Source organism: Bombina bombina, chromosome 2 (genome assembly GCF_027579735.1).
Source record: "Bombina bombina isolate aBomBom1 chromosome 2, aBomBom1.pri, whole genome shotgun sequence".
In the NCBI taxonomy this organism is placed as follows: Eukaryota; Metazoa; Chordata; class Amphibia; order Anura; family Bombinatoridae; genus Bombina; species Bombina bombina.
In genome coordinates, this window is record NC_069500.1 from 826,178,753 (window position 1) to 826,201,136 (window position 22,384).

Sequence of the window (22,384 nt, forward strand, 5' to 3'; positions counted from 1 at the left end):
CAACTTACTCTTTCTTGATCAGCATTTGCGGTGGAGGTAACGGTTTCTCTGTGGTCCGGTTCATAGGAGGTGGTGAGTGCCATTGCTGTATAAAGGTGCCATTTAATTCATCTCAGTCCGTATTAAAAGCGCAAGCTATGGAGGACTCTGATATGTTAGAGGATACTCCCTCTTTAATTAAATCTAATACCTGTGTTTATTGTGAGGAGGTACAGGTTGATCCACCTGCTCAACTGTTCCACATGCTTTGATAAGATTGCAGTATCTAAAAAGAATAAGATATTTAGTACTACTGCGCTGTCCACCTCTGAGGGCTCTGTCCCGCGAGGTGCGTTCCCAACATTATACACACACATAGCTCCCCAAGGCTCTACTAATCCTCCCGCGGGAGGGGCCTCGTGCCTGCAGATTTCGCTGCCCAGTTGCAAGAGGCGGTTTCTGCGGCCTTCCATGCCCCGACCACTCCCTGCGAAGGGAAAGACATTGCCTTCCGTACCAGGGGTCATCTACTGGGTTGGATGTCACTGAGAGATTATCCGATGAGGAGGACGCCTCCGACTCGTCGGAGGGCACTCTCTCTGGGACAGAATCGGCGTCTTCTAAACCTCGGGTTACGGAGGAGTCAGATTTTAAGTTCAAGATGGAGCATTCGCTCTTTTTATTGAAAGAAGTGCTTGCTACGTTGGAGGTTCCGGAACCGAAACTTCCGGAAGAGCCTTCGATCCCTAAGCTAGATAGGGTTTACTAGTACAGGGTGGTGCCTCAAACCTTCCCAGTTCCTGTGAAGATGGCTAAGATTATTAAGAATGAGTGGCAGAAACTGGGCTTGTCCTTTTCTCCCTCTACCTCTTTTAAAAAGCTGTTTCCCGTTCCAGACTCTCAGCTTGTGCTTGGGGGGGGGGGGGGGGCATTCTTAAGGTGGATGGTGCTATCGCCACGCTTGCTAAGCATACGACTATTCCCCTCGAGCATAGTTCGTCGTTCAAAGATCCCATGAATAAAAAGTTAGAATCCATGTTGAGAAAGAAGTTCCAACTCACAGGGTTTGTTATCCAACCGGCAACGGCGATCGCTGCGGTGGCTGGAGCGGCTACCTTTTGGTGTGACGCACTGTCGGCTGTGATCGAGGTGGAGACTCTCCTCGAGGAGATACAGGAAAAGATTAAGGCCTTAAGGTTTGCTAATTCTTTTATCTGTGATTCAAACATGCAGGTTATTCACCTGAATGCCAAGACATCCGGTTTCTCTGTTGTATCCAGCAGGGCTTTATGGTTAAAGTTGTGGTCTGCTGACATGACTTCCAAGTCTAGATTACTATCCCTTCCGTTTCAGGGGAAAGTTCTTTTTGGTCCAGGCCTGGACTCTATCATATCCACGGTCATGGGAGGCAAGGGTGCTTTCCTTCCGCAGGATAGGAATCAAACTAAGGGCTCTACTTTTCGTCCCTTGCGGAGATCTGCAACAGATAGGGGACGCCGGAGATAGATCTCATGGCGTCCAGACTCAACTTCAAGCTACCGAGATATGGGTCGTGGTCCAGGGACCCACAGGCAGAGCTTATAGATGCCTTAGCGGTGCCTTGGAAGTTTAACCTAATTTACATTTTTCCACCGTTGCCACTTCTCACTTCTTCCTCTAGTGGTGGCCCGCATCAGACAGGAGCAAGCTTCAACCATTCTGATTGCTCCAGTGTGGCCACGGAGGACGTAGTTTGCGGATCTGGTGGGGATGTCATAGACTCCTCCATGGAGGTTACCCTGGCTCAGATATCTGCTGGTTCAGGGTCCCTTTCCTTTCTACACCAAAATCTCTCGATTCTCTGAGGCTGACTGCGTGGAGATTGAACACCTCGTCTTGGCTAAGAGAGGTTTTTCTGAGAGAGTAATTGATACTCTCATCCAGGCCAGGAAGCCGGTCACTCGTCGCATCTATTAGGTGTGGATGACCTACTTATCCTGGTGCGAGGAATGTGGATATCCCTGGCACAAGTTTAGGGTATCCAGGATTCTGACCTTCCTCCAGGATGGACTGGATAAGGGTCTTGCCGCCAGTTCCTTAAAGGGACAGATTTCAGGGTTGTCTGTGCTGTTACACAAGAAGCTAGCGGAGCTTCCTGATATTCAGTATTTTGTTCAGGCTCTGTCTAGGATCAGACCTGTCTTTAGAAATTCTGCTTCTCCTTGGAGCTTAAACTTGATTCTTAAGGTTTTGCAGAGGGCTCCGTTTGAGCCCATGCATGCGCTTGACATTTAAGATTCTTTCCTGGAAGGTTCTTTTTCTTCTGGCTATTGCATTGGCTCACAGGGTCTCTGAGTTAGCGGCCTTGTAATCTGAGCCCCCTTATCTGGTTTTTCACGCTGATAAAACTGTGCTTCGCACTGGGTTGGGATTCCTTCCCAAGGTGGTGTCAGATTGTAACATAAATCAGGAGATAGTAGTTCCTTCCTTGTGTCCTAACCCTTTTTCGTCTAAGGAAAGGTTATTGCATAATTTAGATGTGGTTCGAGCCCTGAAGTTTTATCTTCAGTCTATGAAAGATTTCAGACAGACTTCGTCCTTATTTATGGTGTATTCGGGGAAGCGTAGGGCGCAGAAGTCCTCTTCCACTAATGTCTTTTTGGTTGAGGAGCGTTATCCGTTTGGCCTATGAGACAGCGGCACATAAGCCTCCTCAGAGGATTACGGCTCACTCAACTAGAGCTGTGGCATCTTCTTGGAACAAGGCCTCTGTGGAGCAGTTTTGTAAGGCGGCTACTTGGTCCTCCTTACATACTTTTACAAAGTTTTACAAATTTTAATGTTTTTGCTTCGGCGGAAGCTGTGTTTGGGAGAGAGGTTCTGCAGGCTGTGGTGCCCTAAGTATAGGGTCCGCCTCCTTTTACCCTCCCGTTTTTTGTTGTTGTTCATTCAGTGTCCTCTAGAGCTTTGGTATTTGTTCACACAAGTAATAAATGAAGCAGTGGACTCTCCTCCCATTAAAATGGGAAACATCAATTATGCTTACCTGATAATTTAATTTCCATCTGTGGGAGGAGAGTCCACTGCTCCCGCCCGTTTGCTCCGGTGGGCGGACCTAAATTTATTATTCTTCTGGCACCATTTATACCCTGATATTTATCCTACTGTTCCTTGTTCCCTCGGCAGAATGACTGGGGGATGAGGGGAGTGGGGGTGGTATTTAAGCCTTTGGCTGGGGTGTCTTTGCCGCCTCCTGGTGGCCAGGTTCTGAATTCCCACAAGTAATGAATGAAGCAGTGGACTCTCCTCCCACAGATGGAAATGAAATTATCAGGTAAGCATAATTGTATGTTTTTTTATTCTCCTCCTCAGCTTAATAATCACAATGAGGTTACAACCTAAGATATTGCAATGTCACAGCCACTGCTTGACTCTCTCGTGTGAGAAGAAGAAAAACTGCAAGCTGCACTAAAGCCCCCAGTATAAATCTTATTGGTACAGTCAGTTTTTAACAAAATAATTTGTCTACCGACTGTTATATGTATTGTAGCTGAAAAAGAAAATTTATTTTTAAATGCCCTTTTTTTTTTTTTTTTTTTTTTTTTAAAACAGTCAAAAATGTGATTGAAAAAATGTAATGAAGCTTGGTCTCAAGATCATTGATCCTTTATATATTATATGCCTAAGTATTCTATTGTTATATATTGTGTGTGTAGACCAGGCATTACAATATATTTTACTTGCTAGAAAATGATCCCATTGACACAGCTAAGCAACCTCTGATATGCAGATGCAGGGCATATGGATTACTGCTCCTCTTAACTTCAACTCCAGCGCACTCTCTAACCTAACTTCCACAGCCCGCTCTAATGCGCTCTGTCTAGCACTCAAAATGGCTGTGTGCATTTTTAACAGCCATGTGCGGCATGTTGGAAAAAAGTGTGTGCGCGCACGCACACTCATGCCTTAGTAAGCATATCCCAGAATTGTAGACACCATTCCCTCTAACGGCACTAACAGCTTCGGTCTGACCTTTACTAAAAGGCTCTAATATATAGGGAGCATCTGTATGTGTGTTTTAATGTGTGGATGTTGATTTTATTTTTTTGTGGTTAATTTTTTTTTTTTTTTTTGTGATGTCTATCTTGATTGTGTTTTTTATGACAGAGTGAAATGCTATATAATATATTTATGTATTTTCATAGTTAAAAGGACAGTTAACTCAAACATTTTCTCCCCTTTTAAATTGTTCCCAATGATCCATTTTACATGCTGGAGTGTATTTAATTGTTTACAAGTAGCTCCTTTACCCCTATTTTGGCATTTTAAATAGCTGATTTAGCCTGTGGTATCCCCACCTATAGTAAAAGTTTGTATACTGGAGTCTGAGCTATTGAATAGCCAAAGTAAACACAGCCAGTAGAAGAAATTACACTCACAGTGGGGTGCAGGATAGTTAAGTAATACAATTATAATTTTCCATTGTTCTCTCTATGTATTGAGCTTTAGTTTCCCAGACAAATATAACATAAGGAAGCAAGTGTGTGTACACAAAGTAATAACATAATGAGATCTGAATATTACCTGAAGCTCAACCCATTGTAATAGGCTGTGGTTAAAAAGCACAAAACCAGCTACTTCATATACACAAAAAAAACTGAAAATACAATTTCTCATACATTTTATCTTCAGTCATTGAAAATACATTCATATAAAAACAATTTTACAGTGTACTGTGCCTTTAAGAGTGCTGAATTCCCTTTTATAGAAAGTCTCAAAGTATTGTATTTTTTTTAGTTATTTCATTATTATTTGAAGGGTCCACATTGCTTAATGATTTTTAAAGTAAATATAATTTAATACTACTTTATTAAATGTTTGTATTATTGTAATATAGTTTAATTATCAGTGAAAGTAGAAATGGTTGTTTAATTTTGACATTTTAGTGAAACCATAAAATCACCTTTTTCGTAGAACATATTAGTAAATATATTTACTCCTTTTACTGTGCAAAGTTTTCCTTCTAATGGTGATGGTCCACAAAAACATTCTAACCTGTAGTAAATACTTCACCTCGCCACCAGGAGGAGGCAAAGACACCCCAAACAGAACATTGAAATATCCCTCCCACTTCCCCTACCCTCTTAGTAGTTCTTTGCCTCGTTTCATGGAGGTTGGCAGGACGATGTGCTCTGCTAAAGATTCTGATTTTATTTTCCTCAATGGATTGTTTTCTGCAAGAGAGGACAGGGGAGTCTGCCTTTTTTCCTACCATGGCACTCTGCATGTTCTGCACAAAAACTTCCACCTACTGTGAGAATTTCAAGGGAGAGTTAGCAGGGGGTCCCTGCATCTGATTATTTTTCCCTGTAGGGTGGTGTTACCTATACTCCCTGATGGACCCGAGGGTGGGGTTAAAAAAAATAAAAAAATTCCCACCACGGGCCTGCTGGGGCGGGTACCACATCGTATGCACAAACCTGGGCCGAGCGCTCACATTTACCTATGATGAGATTTTCGAAAAAGAATTAACAGGGAGGGGTCCCTGTATCCGATCACTTTAACCTGTATAGCAATGTTATCTATACTCCTATGACCGACCGGAGGCCAGTGGGGTTACAATCTTTCCTGCCACGGGTCCGTCGGGGCGCATGCCACATCATCTGCTTGGGGAAGAGGCTTAGAGTGCGCTCCTATATTGACACTCTGAATTCCTAGAGAGCTTCCCATCCCCACCGCTGAAGGCTCATCGCTTCTCTGGTTTTGCCTATACAAACGCAGGTGACGCAGACTCGGTGAGATTACCTTGGGCGACAGTTTAGGTACTTTATGAGCACTGCGTGGTAGAGGTTTCTACTTTGGCCTTAACTTTGAGACACACGGTTTCATTCAGGCATTGAAAATCTAGCTCAGTGGGCTACTACTCTCTTTACTTCATCTGTGGGCAAAGATTTTATTTAGAACAGGGATAAGTTTATTTACATGGAATGTAAGCAGGGGATATAAACATATGTGGTTACTAGATACAGTGGTTTATTCTCTTTACCATTGATTAACCATGTTTATTTATTGTATAGAAAATGCATTAACATACTGCATCATTCTTATGCCTATATTGGTTTCTTGATGTTAAAAGTGCTTATATAGGCCAATTACTTTAATAGAAAATATGCTTTCCAAACTGTGTGTCGGGACACACTAGTGTGTCGGCAGCAGTGTGTAGGTGTGTCCCTGCTTCAGCACAATATTTTTTTAAATTTAATTTTTATTTTATTTTTTTGGTTTCTGACTTTCCGCCTGCCTGCTACGCAGGTTGACACGATTGATACCTAGTGGGTCACAGATCATCGTAACCAATTGGCGCAGCTCAGTGGGAACTTAATCTATTCCCTTTGGCGACACATTGGCTCCTGACTGCACGTTTAGTCTCCTTAATTGGCTTGTGACTGCATGTGTAGTCAGTGAGTGGGACAGCAGTGTGTTTGCAGAGCTGGCAGTAGTCAGTAGGGCTCACGGAGCTCTGAGGGCGGCAGTTTAAACGCTGAGCTGAAGTCAGAGGGTTTTTTTTGCAGCTAGCTCCCAGTACTGCATTGCTGTTCCTGCTCTTGATATATGGATAGGAAGTGGAAGCTTAAAAATGCTTGATGATGAAATGTGAGTGTCTTTATCTAATATTCCACCAAATATTCAGAAATTGTGTTCATCCCATCAACCTCATAAATCCCATTAAAATAGTAAGTAGCTATTGGTGTTATTAAACTTTTTTTTAATTCTTGAACATACATACTGTTACTTGTAAATACATATTATTATATAATTTATGTATGTGTCCGTATATTTTAAAACAAGTTAGTTTAACCTCCTTTTTGCTAGTACAACTAAATTAATTACCGTGTCGCGAAATGATGTAGGGCTAAAAAGTGTGTCACCAACATGAAAAGTTTGGAAAGCTCTGGCATAACGGCACTTAAACACCCTTATCTTGTATAAGGGATATCTATATCTGCTGGGTTATTAGCATTTCAGTAATTCAAATATTAGTGCTTATGGAGAATAAACAAGTACAGTGGTTTATTACTTCACCAGCACTTATCTTTGCCTTCTAATAAGAAAGAAGGATATCTGGTGATTTTTAGCATATTCTATGTTGACGGGAATAATCTTATCTGGTGGCTTATTAATACTACCAGTACTTTCCCATACTTTTTTAGCCAGAAAATAGAATGGAAGTACTGGTAATTGTAATAAACCACCAGATATACTATTTTTTTTATATAGAACTTTGCACGTATGGTAGTTTATCAGCTTTACAGTACTTAAAAATATTTACTCTTTATGACATATAAACATGTCTGATGTTTTATTAACATTTCAAGTACTTAACCATAAATATCTTTTATGTGGTCTGTAAACGCATCTGGTGTTCCTTCCTGCATCCAATGCTTATCCATACCTGTTTCTTAGTGGAAATTGGAGATATATATATATATATATATATATATATATATATATATATATATATATATATATATATATATATATATATTTATATATATTTATTATTATTTTTTTAACACTCCATCAGCTAAGCATAATTTGTTTCTTATTTAGAACATCCTCATAGCTGGTGGATTTGTCTTTTTTTCTTATTTGGACTCAAACTGGCTGTGAATCAGGAGTATAATACAAACAAAGTAAGAGTCCAGCACCTTCCTGTATGAGTGCACACTGTTCCTAGGATGCTGCAAAGTCCACATATATAGAACACGATACACAGCAGAACTTATGTTAAAAGGACCTTTATTTCAACATATGGTCACCAGCAAACATAACACAGCAACGTTTCGGATTCTCCGTACTTAATCATGCCTGATCAGTGACCAAAAATCCTAAAGTTTATACACCTGCAGTAAAGGTAACAACCAATCCTATGCATACCACTTCCTTGTAGGTACGGCCATGGGTTCCAATGTCGCGGACATGTAGATGAACATCTTTGAGGAAAAATTTGTTTACGAAAATGAACTGTTCATCAAGTATGTGGCCACATGGTGGCGTTATATAGGTGATGTGTTTGGTGTGTGGTGTGGCAACATTGGCACCCTGGAAGAATTTGTACAGGACCTTAACATCAGTACAATTTGATTAAATTCACACTGACTGCAAGTGAGGAAAAAGTCAGCTTTCTGGATACCACTGTTTTTCTAAAGGATGGAAGGCTCTGTACAGATCTGTATGTGAAGCCCACAGATAAAAATAGTATGTTGCACTATAAAAGTTTCCATCCTAGAAACACAGTACGATCCCTCCCTAGAAGCCAGTATATTAGGGTAAATAGGATAGTAGCTGCGCTGCGGAATCTGTTGGTGCTCTACAAATAACCAATAATAATAGTATCTGAGAAAGAGAATTTGGAAATAAGAATGAGAGAGATGACAAATTCTATCTAGAAGTTATCCAGCTGATCTTTTTAATAATGAACTTACACAGGTGGTGAGACAATCTAAAATGGGGAAAGATTTCCAGAGAAGAGGGAAAATGAAGGAAAAGAGGTTAACAATGGTTATGGATCACAATGAATACAGTAAAGACATAACCGGTATGGTGAACAAATATTGGTCTATTCTAAGGACATGTCACCCAGAGGTAGATGAGTTTACAGCCCCGCCTAGACCAGCCTTTAGGAGGAGAAATTTAAGTGATGAGTTGGTACATATCGACTTGGGTAGTACAAAAGGAAAACAGTTACTTGACGTGTAAGAACAATGGGAGTTTTCCCTGCTTCAATTGTAACTCCATGATTAAAGGTCCAAATTTCTCTCATCCATTAACAGGCAGGAAATTTGAGATTCAGAGTTTTTATACCTGCAATACTACATACGCTATATACCTTATTAAATGCCCTTGTGAGGTCATCTATATTAGAGAGACCACCCGTAAGATCAGGGACAGAATTAACGAACATAAAAGTAATATAAGGTATAAAAACAAAGAAGCCCCTGTCTCCTCATTTTTTTAAAATTAGGGCATAACATCAGCCAATTAAGATTTCAGGTTATAGATAGTGTTACATCTACATGTGTGTGTGAGGGGGGGGGGGGGCGCGATAGGGAAATTCTTTTAAAAATTAAAGAGACCTTTTAGATTCACACATTTAAATAGTATGCAGCCTTTGGGGATGAATAAAGAACTAGATTTTTCTGTTTTATTGTGATCCTGTATTGTAGCTCTGTTAATGTCCTATATGCATAGGATCAGTTTTAATCTTAGATTGTAAGTGTATTAGTTTTGGGGTATGTATAATAGTACAGAATAATTAATTATTTGTTAACAATTATGTATTAATTTTTACATTTGTAAATATGTGTAATATCTCACCTGTACACTAGAGGGAGCAAGGAAGTGGTATGCATAGGGTTGGTTGTTACCTTCACTGCAGGTGTATACATTTTAGCATTTCCTGTCACTGATCAAGCATGATTAAAGGGACAGTCTAGGCCAAAATAAACTTTCATGATTCAGATAGAGCATGTAATTTTAAACAATTTTCCAATTTACTTTTATCACCAATTTTGCTCTGTTCTCTTGGTATTCTTAGTTGAAAGCTTAACCTAGGAGTTTCATATGCTAATTTCTTAGACCTTGAAGCCCAACTCTTTCAGATTGCATTTTAACAGTTTTTCACCACTAGAGGGTGTTCACGTATTTCATATAGATAACACTGTGCTCGTGCACGTGAAGTTATCTGGGAGCAGGCACTGATTGGCTAAACTGCAAGTCTGTCAAAAGAACTGAAATAAAGAGGCAGTTTGCAGAGGCTTATATACAAGAAAATCACAGAGGTTAAAAGTATATTATTATAACTGTTGGTTATGCAAAACTGGGGAATGGGTAATAAAGGGATTATCTATCTTTTAAAACAATAAAAATTCTGGTGTAGATTGTGCCTTTAAGGATTGAGAATCTGAAACGTTGCTGTGTTTTTTTTGCTGGTGACCATATGTTGAAATAATGGTCATTTTAACATAAGAAGAGCTGCTGTGTATCGTGTTCTGTGTATCAGGAGTCCTAGGTCCAGTTCTGGGCATGGTCGTGTCATGTAACTCTACTTACTATGGCTAACTTATTATCTTTTATAAGCTTTTTCTGCTAATAATCTTGCCTTGATTTCCTAGCATTATTTATGCCTTACGAGCCTTGTTGGTCCGTACGTATCTTCCTCTCGTGCAGGAGGATCTAATTCATGACCACCATGGTCCAAAGGAATCATGCTTTCTCCTCCCATTTCTGGGATCTTTCGATTTGGTTTAGCTATGGTTCCCGGAATCCTGGAATTTCTGCTAGGGTTCTCAGTCTTCCTTTTGCAAGCAGACTATAAAGAATTGTGGTAGTGCTGTGTTTGGCTGCCTTGCTGGTTCAGGTTCATTCCTTCACTTTAGTGACAACTGTCTTGGATATGTCCCATAGAAAAGACAAGCTAGTGTAGCTTGGTGGTTATATTGCTTGCCTTTCAAGCAGAGGATTGAGAATTTGAACCCATGTGTGGTCCTCTAGGTTATCTACGCAGGGAGTTCCTTAGGGTTGCCTGTTGTATATTTCTATCCTCTTCTCTGCCTTTAATGGCTTAATGCATTGTGGTAGGCTTTATGGTTGTGGCTTCGGCTGCCTTTCCGTTTGCTCGCTCTTATCTGAGACCTCTTCAATTGTCTATCCTCAGGCAGTGGTTTGGGGAACATTCAGATTGGTCTCAGTTGATATCTCTGCATCCTCAGACAACAGAGCTTCTTGACTGGTGGCAGTCTCCAACTGTTCTTCATAGAATGTTTTTCTACATCAATCCTCAGTGAATTCTTCCACAAATGAGAGCTTGTCAGGATGGGGCGTTGTGTTGGCGCTTAGGGAACCTGAACTTCTTGAAGTTGAGGGCCATTGTCAATATCTTTTGATTGTGGTCTCACCGTTGTTCCACCCATTTTCTTTGATTCCGATCAGACTGCATCACTTCTGTTTGTTTTCAACTATCAGAGCAGACCGCATATCTAACGATATAGGACATACCCTGCATTCCTCAATGGGTTGAGACATACCATTGTTGGATATCAACGTCCAAAATTCCACGTGTGGAGACCTGGGAAGCGGATAATCTGAGCAGATAGACTCTCCTTTCAGGGGAAGGGTCCCCCTATTCAGGAGGTGTTCAGAGATCAGTCTCATGAGGGAGTGCTCAGATATAAACCTAATAGTTTCCCGCCTCAATGTCAAAATCTGTGATTCAGGTCGAGATCGAAAGATCCTCAGGTGGAGGCACTGGCAGTCTCCTGGCATCTCAGTCTAGTGTCTGTTTTCCTCCAATCACGCTGTTGACTGAGTGGTAGTTTGAATCACTCTGATTTCTTCTGGCTCCGGCGTGGCCACGCAGGATTGAGTGTGCAGACCTAGTAAAAATGTCGTCTGCTCCTCCCTGGATGTGGTCAGAGCCTTAAAGTTCTACCTTCATGCTACCAAGGAATTTAGTCAGTTATCTTCCTTTATTCATCCTGCATTTGGTAAGCACAAGGGTCAGAAAGCCACTGCTGTTACCTTATCCTTCTGGTTCAGAAGTTTGATTTGCATGGCAAATATTGAAGCAGGCCTGCAGCCACCATCCCAAATTATTCTTCCCATGCAGTGTTTTTTTCAAGATTTAAGCTTAGTTGAACAGCTTTGCAAAGCTGTTACATGGTCTTCCTTAAACACTTTCTCAAATTTTCGGTTTAAATATTTTTGCCTCAGCGGAGGCATCCTTTGGAAGAAGAGTTCTACACAGCTTGGGTATTTATTTCCCATAGGTTGTGAATGTTTTCCTGGGCCCTCACTCCCATTAGAAGGAAAATATAATTTCCTTCTTGGCATTGACGGTCCACAAACCTGCCCTGATCTTGTGTAGTGGTGGCAGTTTTGGCACCTCTATACCCCTTTTATCTCTTTTTACTTTTCCTTATCCTCTGCTTGAACTACTGAGAGGGTAGGGGAAATGGGAGAGAGAGATTTCAATGTTCTGTTTGGAGTGTATTTTCCTCTTCCTGGTAGCCAGGTGAAGTGTTTCCCATAGGTTATGACGGTTTTCGTGGACCCTCACTGCAAAAAAGGAAATTGAATTTATCAGGTAAGCATAAATTATATTTCTCTTGTAAGATGTATCGAGTCCACGGATTCATCCATACTTGTGGGATATTCTCCTTCCCTACAGGAAGTGGCAGAGCTGTCTATATAACTCCTCCCTTAGCTCCACCCCCCAGCCATTCTCTCTGCCTGCTTAACTGCTAGGTAGGGCAAAGAGGAGTGTGGTGACAAAATTGTTAGTTTTTATTTTCTCAAGCAAAAGTTTGTTATTTTAAATGGTACCGGTGTGTACTATTTACTCTCTTGCAGAAAAGGGATGTAGATTCCTGCAAGGAGGATGATGATCTTAGCATTTTGTAACTAAGATCCACTGCTGTTCTCACAAGGGCTGAAGAGTACAGGAAAACTTCAGTTGGGGGAACAGTTTGCAGGCTAAACTGCATTAAGGTATGTTCAGTCTATTTTTTTTCTAGACAGACTGTTATTTCTAGAAAAGGCTGGCAATATCCCCATGAGGGAAAGGTAAGCTGTATTCAGTAAAAGAGGAATCCAAGCTTGCATAAAGGGCTCATAGTTACTGGTGACACTAATAGGAAAAAACGTTTTGGTTTAATTACAAATAAAACTTTTTTTGAGGGACTTTAAGGGGTCTTTGTGGCTTGTTTAAGGGTTATCAACCCACATGGCTAGTTTAAGAAACACTCTGTGGTGTTTTTTAGGCCCCATAACATTGAGTGAGGTGGGTGGGGCCTATTTTCAGTTGCACAGTTTATTTACCTCAGAAGCAACGCAGGACTTGGTATGCAGACCTGGTGGACATGTCATCTGTTCCACCGTGGACTCTGCCAATGAGACAGGACCTTCTAATCCAAGGTCCGTTCAAGCATCCAAATCTAATTTCTCTGCGTCTTACTGCTTGGAGATTGAACGCCTGATTCTATCAAAGTGTGGTTTCTCTGAGTCGGTCATTGATACCCTGATTCAGGCTAGAAAGCCTGTCACCAGGAAAATCTATCATAAGATTTGGCGCAAATATCTTTGTTGGTGTGAATCCAAGGGTTACTCATGGAGTAAGATTAGGATTCCTAGAATTTTGTCTTTTCTCCAAGAAGGATTGGAGAAGGGATTATCAGCTAGTTCCTTAAAGGGACAAATATCTGCTTTGTCTATTCTTTTACACAAACGTCTGGCAGATGTCCTAGACGTTCAAGCGTTTAGTCAGGCCTTGGTCAGGATCAAGCCTGTATTTAAACCTGTTGCTCTGCCATGGAGCCTAAACTTGGTTCTTAAAGTTCTTCAATGGGTTCCGTTTGAACCTTTGCATTCCATAGATATTAAGCTTCTATCTTGGAAAGTTTTGTTTTTAGTATCTATCTCTTCGGCTCGAAGAGTTTCTGAGCTATCTGCTTTACAGTGTGACTCACCTTATCTTATTTTCCATGCAGATAAGGTGGTTTTACATACCAAACCTGGATTCCTTCCTAAGGTTGTTTCTAATAGGAATATCAATCAGGAAATTGTTGTTCCTTCGCTGTGTCCTAATCCTTCTTCAAAGAAGGAACGTCTGTTGCACAATCTTGATGTGGTTCGTGCTTTAAAGTTCTACTTACAAGCAACCAAAGATTTCCGTCAAACATCTTCATTGTTTGTTGTCAATTCTGGTAAGCGGAGAGGTCAAAAGGCTACGGCTACCCCTTTCTTTTTGGCTGCAAAGCATCATCCGTATGGCTTATGAGACTGCTGGCCAGCAGCCTCCTGAAAGAATTGCTGCTCATTCTACTAGAGCAGTGGCTTCCACATGGGCTTTTAAAAATGAGGCTTCTGTTGAACAGATTTGTAAGGCGGCGACTTGGTCTTCGCTTCATACTTTTTCCAAATTTTACAAATTCGATTCTTTTGCTTCTTCGGAGGCTATTTTTGGGAGAAAGGTTCTACAAGCAGTGGTGCCTTCCGGTTAAGGAACCTGTCTTGTCCCTCCCTTCATCCGTGTCCTAAAGCTTTGGTATTGATATCCCACAAGTATGGATGAATCCGTGGACTCGATACATCTTACAAGAGAGAACAGAATTTATGCTTACCTGATAAATGTCTTTCTCTTGTGATGTATCGAGTCCACGGCCCGCCCTCTCTATTTAAGACAGGTAGTATATTTTTATTTAAAAAACTTCAGTCACCACTGCACCCTATAGTTTCTCCTTTTTCTTCCTAGCCTTCGGTCGAATGACTGGGGGGTGGAGCTAAGGGAGGAGCTATATAGACAGCTCTGCTGTGGGTGCTCTCTCTGCCACTTCCTGTAGGGAAGGAGAATATCCCACAAGTATGGATGAATCCGTGGACTTGATACATCACAAGAGAGAAATTTATCAGGTAAGCATAAATTCTGTTTTTTAACATAGTTAAAGTTGTACTCCTGGAACACCCTCATTCCGTTCCAGATTAGGACAGTACAAGGAGCATACACACACATGCCTGCTTATCATTTGCTCACCAGCTTTTATCCTGTACCACTCTAAATGATAATGCAGCTTTGACTATATAATTAACCCTTTGCAGAAGTTAAACAGTTAAAAATAATTTGTTTAAAGTAAAATGCTATAACAAAACAGATCACTCTCTCATTTAAAAGGAGCATTATTGTGATAAAAATACAACTATCTTTCAAAACACTTTTTGGTTTTGAGCCTATCATCATTTTGGATTGTAACCATCCTAAATTGAAAAAAAAAAATTTGTAAAAGCAATGAGGGGGGGGGGGGGAATAATTTGGCTCCAGAGCTTTGCTTGTGTTGCCAGTAACCTAAATCCTTATATTTCTATGAAAGGGCTAAATCTGATTTGAGCAAGAACCCTGAGCATCCCATGAGAAGGAAACTGGGTGTGCACTCAGCATTGTTCTACAGCTCCAGATTAGTCTTATCTGCATTATTCTATAATTATTCATGCACCATTATCGTCATTGCCATTTATAAGCCAACCACGTTGTCATCCATTACTGTTGGATAACCCATTTGCAGTTATTGCTACATCCTTGTTAGCTAACGAGCCATGCGAAAGAGACTTTTTATTGCTTTTTTTTTTAATCTATAATTTTTGTTTGCAGATTTATTCCCCAGATCATTCCAGCACAAACTTCTCCTCCAGCCCCTCTACACCAGTTGGGTCCCCACAGGGCATTACAGGTAAGGGAATATACTACTGGGCAGTAGAAATATAAAGGTATGGGGTCTATACAAGCACATTCTCTGAATATTTTGTTTTCATTCTTTATTTTAAAGGTTAAAGATGAAACCCCAGATTTGTCTTTCATGATTCAGATAGAGCATACAAAAAAAAAAGTTTCCGATTTTTATTTTTATTATCAAATTTACTTTGTTCTATTGGTATCATTTGTCAAAGCAGGTAGGTAGACTCAGGAGTTTGCAGGTGTCTGGAGCACTATATGACAGCAGTTTTGCAAGAATGCTTTTCAGCACTAGATGGTAGCAGTGTTTGCCAAATGTGTAACGTTTTAAAAGCATTCTTGCAAAACTGCTGCCATATACTGCTCCAGACACCTGCAAACTCCTGAGTCTACCTACTTGCTTTTTCAACAAGGGCTACCAAGAGCACGAAGTACATTTTGAAATAAATGACTCTCTAATTCCTAAAAGGGAAACATTTGGGGTTTTATGTGCCTTTAACAAATAATATATCTTAAAAACAGCATATGGCAGGGGTCGAGTGATCCATGTATTCTGCATTTATCTATCAGGAAAATGTAAGGGTCAGGAGACATAAAATAGCTTAATTTAAAGCCTTTCTAAGTAGTAATCTGTTAATAAATTGAAAGCTAGGTAACCTTAGGTCTTCCTTTATATGCTCTGTAATCTCTTCTATGCATTTCTTTCAAAGGAATATTGTCAGCATTAGATTGCTTTTTATCACTATTTACTTTTTAGAGGTTAATATTGATGATGATAATATGTATCTAACGTTAACCAGTTTGCTGCTGCACCATAGTATTTCTCTTAAGTGTCAACATATAGTAAGCAACGCTCTGCATCCTACTTTTCATTTAAATGGACAGTGAATAATCATACTGTATTTCTATGTATAAAATATATATACTAAAATATGTGTGTGTAATTTTAAAGTAATTCTAACTAATCTGAGATTGCAACCAATTCTTAAGTGGGCAGAGCATATTAAAGAGCTTAACACTGTCTGTGCTGATGACTGTACAAGTAATGCCAGAAGCTTTGCTGTGCTCATTATATCGACTTTACTAACACAGCTTAGTGTATTGGTGGTCATAGCTTTAAATCTCTTTAAAAACTGCAACTACTTCCTAAAAGCACTTACATTATTTAAAAAAAAACAAAGCTCACACAGAAAGATCTGCTTTAGGCCTTTAAAGGTTGTTAGACGCCTGTTGCATTTGTCCCAATGGTTAGGCCATAATTCTTTAACCTACAAATGCTGCATTGTGAAAACCAAGGTTATAGATTTTGCTTTTTGGACTCTAGGGAGTGTGGCACAAAGTACATTTTATACACAAATGCAAAAAGCGTTCCTTTTAAAGTGTTTTTTTGTAAGTATATGAGCATATTTTACCCCTGATGAGGAATATGTAATTGTTAAAGGAGCTAGATATTTACAATAATTCAGCAAATTTGGACATTTTTCTTTAAATTCAATTTCACTGATAAGTATGTGCTTGAAGAAATGTAGCTGCAATGCCAGCCCCAAAATAGATGGCCATATACAGCAATATACATTTTTGCTCTATTTCTCACTTCTATCTTTATTTGTTCTTCAACTGGGTGTTGTTGTAGCTTTCTCATCATGCCTACTAACATGCCAGATATTATTGATATCTGATCTAGAGCGCAGCTGAAATAATCAGCTGATTTATATAACCATGGTAACACAGATGCTCTCATCCAAGGAAGTCCTAAAAATCTATTAGTGGGTCCTGCATAGAAGAACCCTGATCTTGTGTTTACTGAATGTAAATCCCTGTCTTTTTAGAAATCATCTTGACTTTGTTCATTTAAATAGATATCATGGTGAGTAAGCTCCCCCTAGTGTCCTTCACTTTAAATTCACCCTGTTTGTCTCATTGCAGGATCAGGCCAATGGCCCAGAGCAAGTGGCCCTGGAGCATTGTCCCCCAGTTACGAGGGAGCGCTGCACACGTTAGTAAGTCCCTATGATTTCTTTAGGACCATTACATAGGTCCCTTTCATTGATAATATATGTGTGAGTGACTGCATGGTTTTATGTGAACCAAAATGTTCTAATTTTCATCTACAGCAGAATAAAATGGAGGATCGTTTGGATGAGGCCATCCATGTGTTAAGAAGCCATGCTGTTGGGCAAACGGGCTCCATGGCCGGCGGCCATGAAGACTTACATACACTTCTAGGCTCAGCTGCTAGTGTGCTTGGGGCTGGCTTTCCTGCAGCAGTCCTCTCTCTAGCAAACCGGCACGCTTTGGTAAGAATGATAGAATCTGCATCAAAATACCTTTGGATTCAAATTTGAATTGCAAATAAATAGCAGTATGCTGTTGATCACACATGTTTAAAAGGCTTTTTCTAAGATATTTAAAATAAAGTTTGTTATTAAGTGATCTGAAAGAAACTTCACTACGCAGCATGCAGTGAATGTCAGTATATTTTAGCTCATTATTATTTTTATTTTTGTAAAAGCTCAGTTTAAATTGCAGTGCAAAAGCCCCATAAATAGTATAAAAACAAGTTCAGTATTACACTTTTGCTATTGTTTTTCTGTGCTGCTTAATATCAGCCGGACAGATAGGTCAGCATGCGAAGGCACTGTGGCTGAGCTCTGTAGCAACCCAAGGGTTGCAGGTTTGATCCCCGGCAAGGTCCACTCAGCCTTTCATCCTTCCAAAGTTGATAAATTGAGCAGCGCCTTGAGACCCTTACGGGTGATTAGCCGCTCTTTACAAGTACCCAATACATACAATATTCCTTTTAAATTGATGCCTGTGTTTTTGTAGACTAGAGTTACTACTCTCTATTATTCAAGTAACCCTAAGGGGATGGAATAAAGGCTTTCCCAGTGAGGGCATAAGTTATTCCTTTGCCTGAGCAATACATTTATTAATACAACATGGATGGAGACGGTCCTGATTTTTAGAATATCCTCTTGAGTGAGTAGAGGTAAGTCCATCAGTGGCTCATAAATCTAGATTTTCTCACACGGGATATCTCAAAAATATAGTCTTATTTCCAGCCCTCATAAGATACAAGCAGAACAACACTTAATGTTAATTATCTTGCCTAATGCTATATGTTATCATATATTTTGTAAAGCCATTTTTAGTTTAATTCAATTTCTAAACATCTTCTCTTACCAGGTGGGTTCTCATGCTGAGGATGGCTTACCCACCGCTCCCAACATGCTACATAACCAGGTTTCATTAAATTCACAGCCCGGCTCATTGTCTGACCTCACACGGCCTCAGGACTCATACAGCGGTAAGAGCAGGAAGTCTTCAGGGTGCGGTTTGCAGATTTGGGGAGATCACACTTGTAGAAGAAAGTAGAAATCCTTTACATAGTCAACAATAAGACACATACGTCTATAATAAATGGAATAAGTAACTAATCTGCACACCTGCATAAAGCAAATTATTATTTAATCTTATTGGTGTTTCCAAATTATTTAAAGGGGAAAAAATAAATAAAAAATAAATTAAAAAAAACTTTGCTGGATATTTTGTGTAAATCTGTACATAAACTTATATAATCTCATTGTTCTCAACTTCAAATTAGAACTTTGTTAAAACATTTCTTGCTTGTAAAAAAGTAGTTTTTAAAGGTATATAAAACTGTTCATTTTTTTATTACAACAATGAAAGGGACTAAACAGTGGGTTATACTTAATATAAATCATTGCAATGTTTATTATTCATCATTTTAAAAGGAGTCCGTTACTCCCTGTCACAGCCCTACAAGGGGCTTGGGGTCTTTACAAGAAGGCATATACAGCTCAATGTCAAATGTTTTAGAGTAACATGAGCTGGTTTAGTGAATGCAAGAGAAACAGGAAGTCAGGTTTGCTCATGTTCAGAACAGGCATAATGCAGCCTAAGTTCAAAACATATCAGTTCTGTAATCTACCAAGCAAATAAGTAGGATGTTTGCCAATTTTTTAACACAATCTGTTTAATTTTTATGCTTACTTTGATTTAACATTTTTGTTTTTACTAAAGTACTGTTCCATATCCCTTTAAATACCATCTTAAATGTTGATAAATAAATTTGGTATCTATAAAGTGCATCAATTTCATATTTGGTTCTGCTTCAGGACTCCCAGGTCTGGGCAGAGTGGGGGGTCCGCCAGGAGCCGTCCCAGATATAAAACGGGAGAATAAAGAAGATGAAGAGAACAGGTCGGTTGGAGATATGTCAGATGACGATAAGAAGGATTCCAAACCGAGAAGCCGGACACGCTGCTCAATCAACAGGTCTCACTGCCTTCTGGGGGGAGAATATAGGATTGTTATATGATGAGGGCCACCAAGTTTGGATAGAGTAGGGGGCACTACACAAGGGAAAAGAGGATTTTAATTTCATAATTGATATACATTACATTGCACACTGTCTAATTTACACGTTTTATTAGTAAAGTTAAAGATAATGGATGAAAGCATCTAAGGGGGTGGGAGTTTTTTTTTACAATGGTTATGACCCTCCCCTGCCATATGTAAAATTCCACCATTCCCGATTCCATCCTAACTGCCCCTCCCTCCCAGTCAAGATGATGATGATGACGACGAGGAAGATGATAACCTTCCCCCAGAGCAAAAAGCAGAGCGTGAGAAGGAGAGGCGAGTGGCCAACAACGCCCGGGAGCGACTCCGTGTCAGAGACATCAATGAAGCATTTAAAGAGCTGGGACGAATGTGCCAGCTACACCTGAACAGTGAGAAACCACAGACAAAGCTCCTGATACTACACCAGGCAGTCAACGTAATACTAAGCCTGGAGCAGCAAGTACGAGGTGAGTGGGATAGGGTGAGGGAGCTGTGGGGCACTTTTGAGAGGGGGCACGGATCTGTCTGTCTTTCCCACCCTCTTTCTTTTCCCCTACCCATCCCTGGGATATACATGCAGTGCCCCCTTCTCTAGTCCTGCTTCCGGGTCTGAACATGTATATTCTTTCTACTCACCTTCCTGCTTGCTAATGTTTTGTGAGTTGCCCTCCTGCTTTGTATTGGGGATGTTATGGGGGCTGTTGGGAGGGTGCTGCATGGATTGCATGGAATTCATAACATATTTTTCATCTTCCCATCTTGCTGGTGGACGACATGACAAGTCTGAGAGGTGCCCCTATTATAGAAGCATGTACAGTCTGCTCTGTACATTATTTACCTATTTTATCTTTTTTTTTTTTTTTTTTTTAAACTTTCTGGCATCTGCTGCCTTCTTAAACCTATATATTCCAATGTAAAGACTAGTTTACAAATAGCTTTTCTTCAATATAATTGTTTAAATCATTATTTTGTGTCAGGTGGTTTGCTGCTTGGCCCCACTGACACTGAAAGACATAGCTTGATTCATTGTGTGGTTGTTGAACTACCAGCTTTCTAGAGTCTGGAACAGGCATGTAAATCAATGGCTGATACTCCTATTTATTAATAAACAGGATTGTCCATAATGTCCTGTCTGTTCCATGCTCTTGAGGCGTGGAAATTAAACACCTCATTTGTACAGGAATTCTGAAATGGGGATATGCGTGTTAGCATAAGTGTATGTGTGAAAAAGACTATGCATGCGAATGCCCCTTTCTTTCCTCTGGGGTAATGCTCACCTCTTTGCAGACTTGCTTTGTGCTGTTTGTTTATTTTTTCATTATTATTATTATTATTCTTGATGGTGTTTCAACACACCAATTTCCTCTTCACTCTTGACTGCTCATAAACAAGGGGAGTGGATTAATTTTAGTCTCTGCTTTTTCATGCCTTTTGTAACAGTCTGTATATACATGGATATATATCATTTTATTTCATCCCTTTATATACACTGCTTTTATTTACCTTCTCTACCCCCCCTGAAATCTCTTGCTGTGTATCCTCTTCTCACAGACAGTTCTCCACCCCCCTCCCTTCCCCAATACCTTGCTCCCCCACTTTTTACACACTCCGTCCCACTTACCTAGTACTTGCTGCTTTTCAAATTTAGCCACTGGTGGATGGAAAAACAGCTGCCACACTGGCACTGTTAAGGTGTGTCACATCCTGTCCTAGCTCTGCGAGAAGCTTCGCTTTGTTCTACTCCATAAGTATGAGTACAACAGAGTTACCTGCTCAAGGTTGCATTATTCTTTGTTGGTACTTGGATTTCAGGTGCATTTCTGAATTTATATTGGTCTCCAATAGGAATTTAATATATATATATATATATATACACACACACACACACGTATATACACACACAGTACAGCGTATATAGGGGCTGGATATTAGGCTATATCACTTACAAAGTTTCAGCAAGTATATATTTTTTTTTTTTAAGGTTTGGAATGTGAGGTTGGATTTGCAATCTCTTACAACCCTATAAATTTAAAAGTAGTTTGAGCGATTTCCTTTTCACACTGCCATGAAAAAAGTTTTTATTGCACCTGCAGTCAGATTGCTGAACAGATGTGATTTGGAAGAGGGAGATTCTGAATAGTTTTTGGTACCGATTGAAAAAAGCAAGTAAATTCATGTAGTAGTTTGCAGAGGCATATAGCTTCAACGTCTTAACATTATTGGTGTGCATGCTCAGTATTTTTATTTTTTGTCGTTTTTAATTTCAGGTCAGCGTCACTTTTGTGTCTACATTTATAAACTTTAGAAAGTCTGTTAGTTTTTTGATTATTTATCTACTGTAAATATGACTATTCCTTTGTTTTGTGCTTAAAGGGCCACTAAACCCAAAATCTTTCTTTCATGATTCAGATAGAGAATACAAATTTAAACAACATTACAATTTACTTCTATTATTTATTTTTCTTCATTTTTTAGATATCCTTAGTTGAAGAAAAAGCAATGCACATGGGTGAGCCAATCACACAAGGCTTATATGTGCAGCAACCAATTAGCAGCTACTGAGCATATCTAGATATGCTTTTCAGCAAAGAATATCAAGAGAATAAAACAAATTAGATAATAAAAGTAAATTAGAAAGATGTTTAAAATTGCATTCTCTTTCTAAATCATGAAAGAAAAAATGTGGGTTTCATGTCCCTTTAAAGAAATATACCATTTTGCATACAGGTGAAAGGTGTGAACAAAAAAGTTATATGCAAATGATTTCCCTGCATA

The 22,384-nt window shown here is 39.7% G+C and overlaps 1 protein-coding gene across 8 annotated transcripts in view; it reads left to right on the forward strand.

The window, feature by feature from the left end:
• The window catches only part of TCF3 (transcription factor 3), a 262,782-nt gene that overhangs the window by 212,755 nt on the left and 27,643 nt on the right, over window positions 1-22,384 (forward strand). For 5 of the 8 annotated variants that reach the window (XM_053703095.1, XM_053703091.1, XM_053703094.1 and 2 more), the window contains 6 exons: window positions 15,161-15,239; window positions 17,168-17,241; window positions 17,356-17,538; window positions 18,428-18,548; window positions 19,381-19,540; window positions 19,829-20,076. In XM_053703095.1, the coding sequence (XP_053559070.1) occupies window positions 15,161-15,239; window positions 17,168-17,241; window positions 17,356-17,538; window positions 18,428-18,548; window positions 19,381-19,540; window positions 19,829-20,076 (865 nt within the window). The remainder of the gene's footprint in view (window positions 1-15,160; window positions 15,240-17,167; window positions 17,242-17,355; window positions 17,539-18,427; window positions 18,549-19,380; window positions 19,541-19,828; window positions 20,077-22,384) is intronic. The other 3 variants (XM_053703096.1, XM_053703097.1, XM_053703099.1) reach the window with 1 other exon arrangement.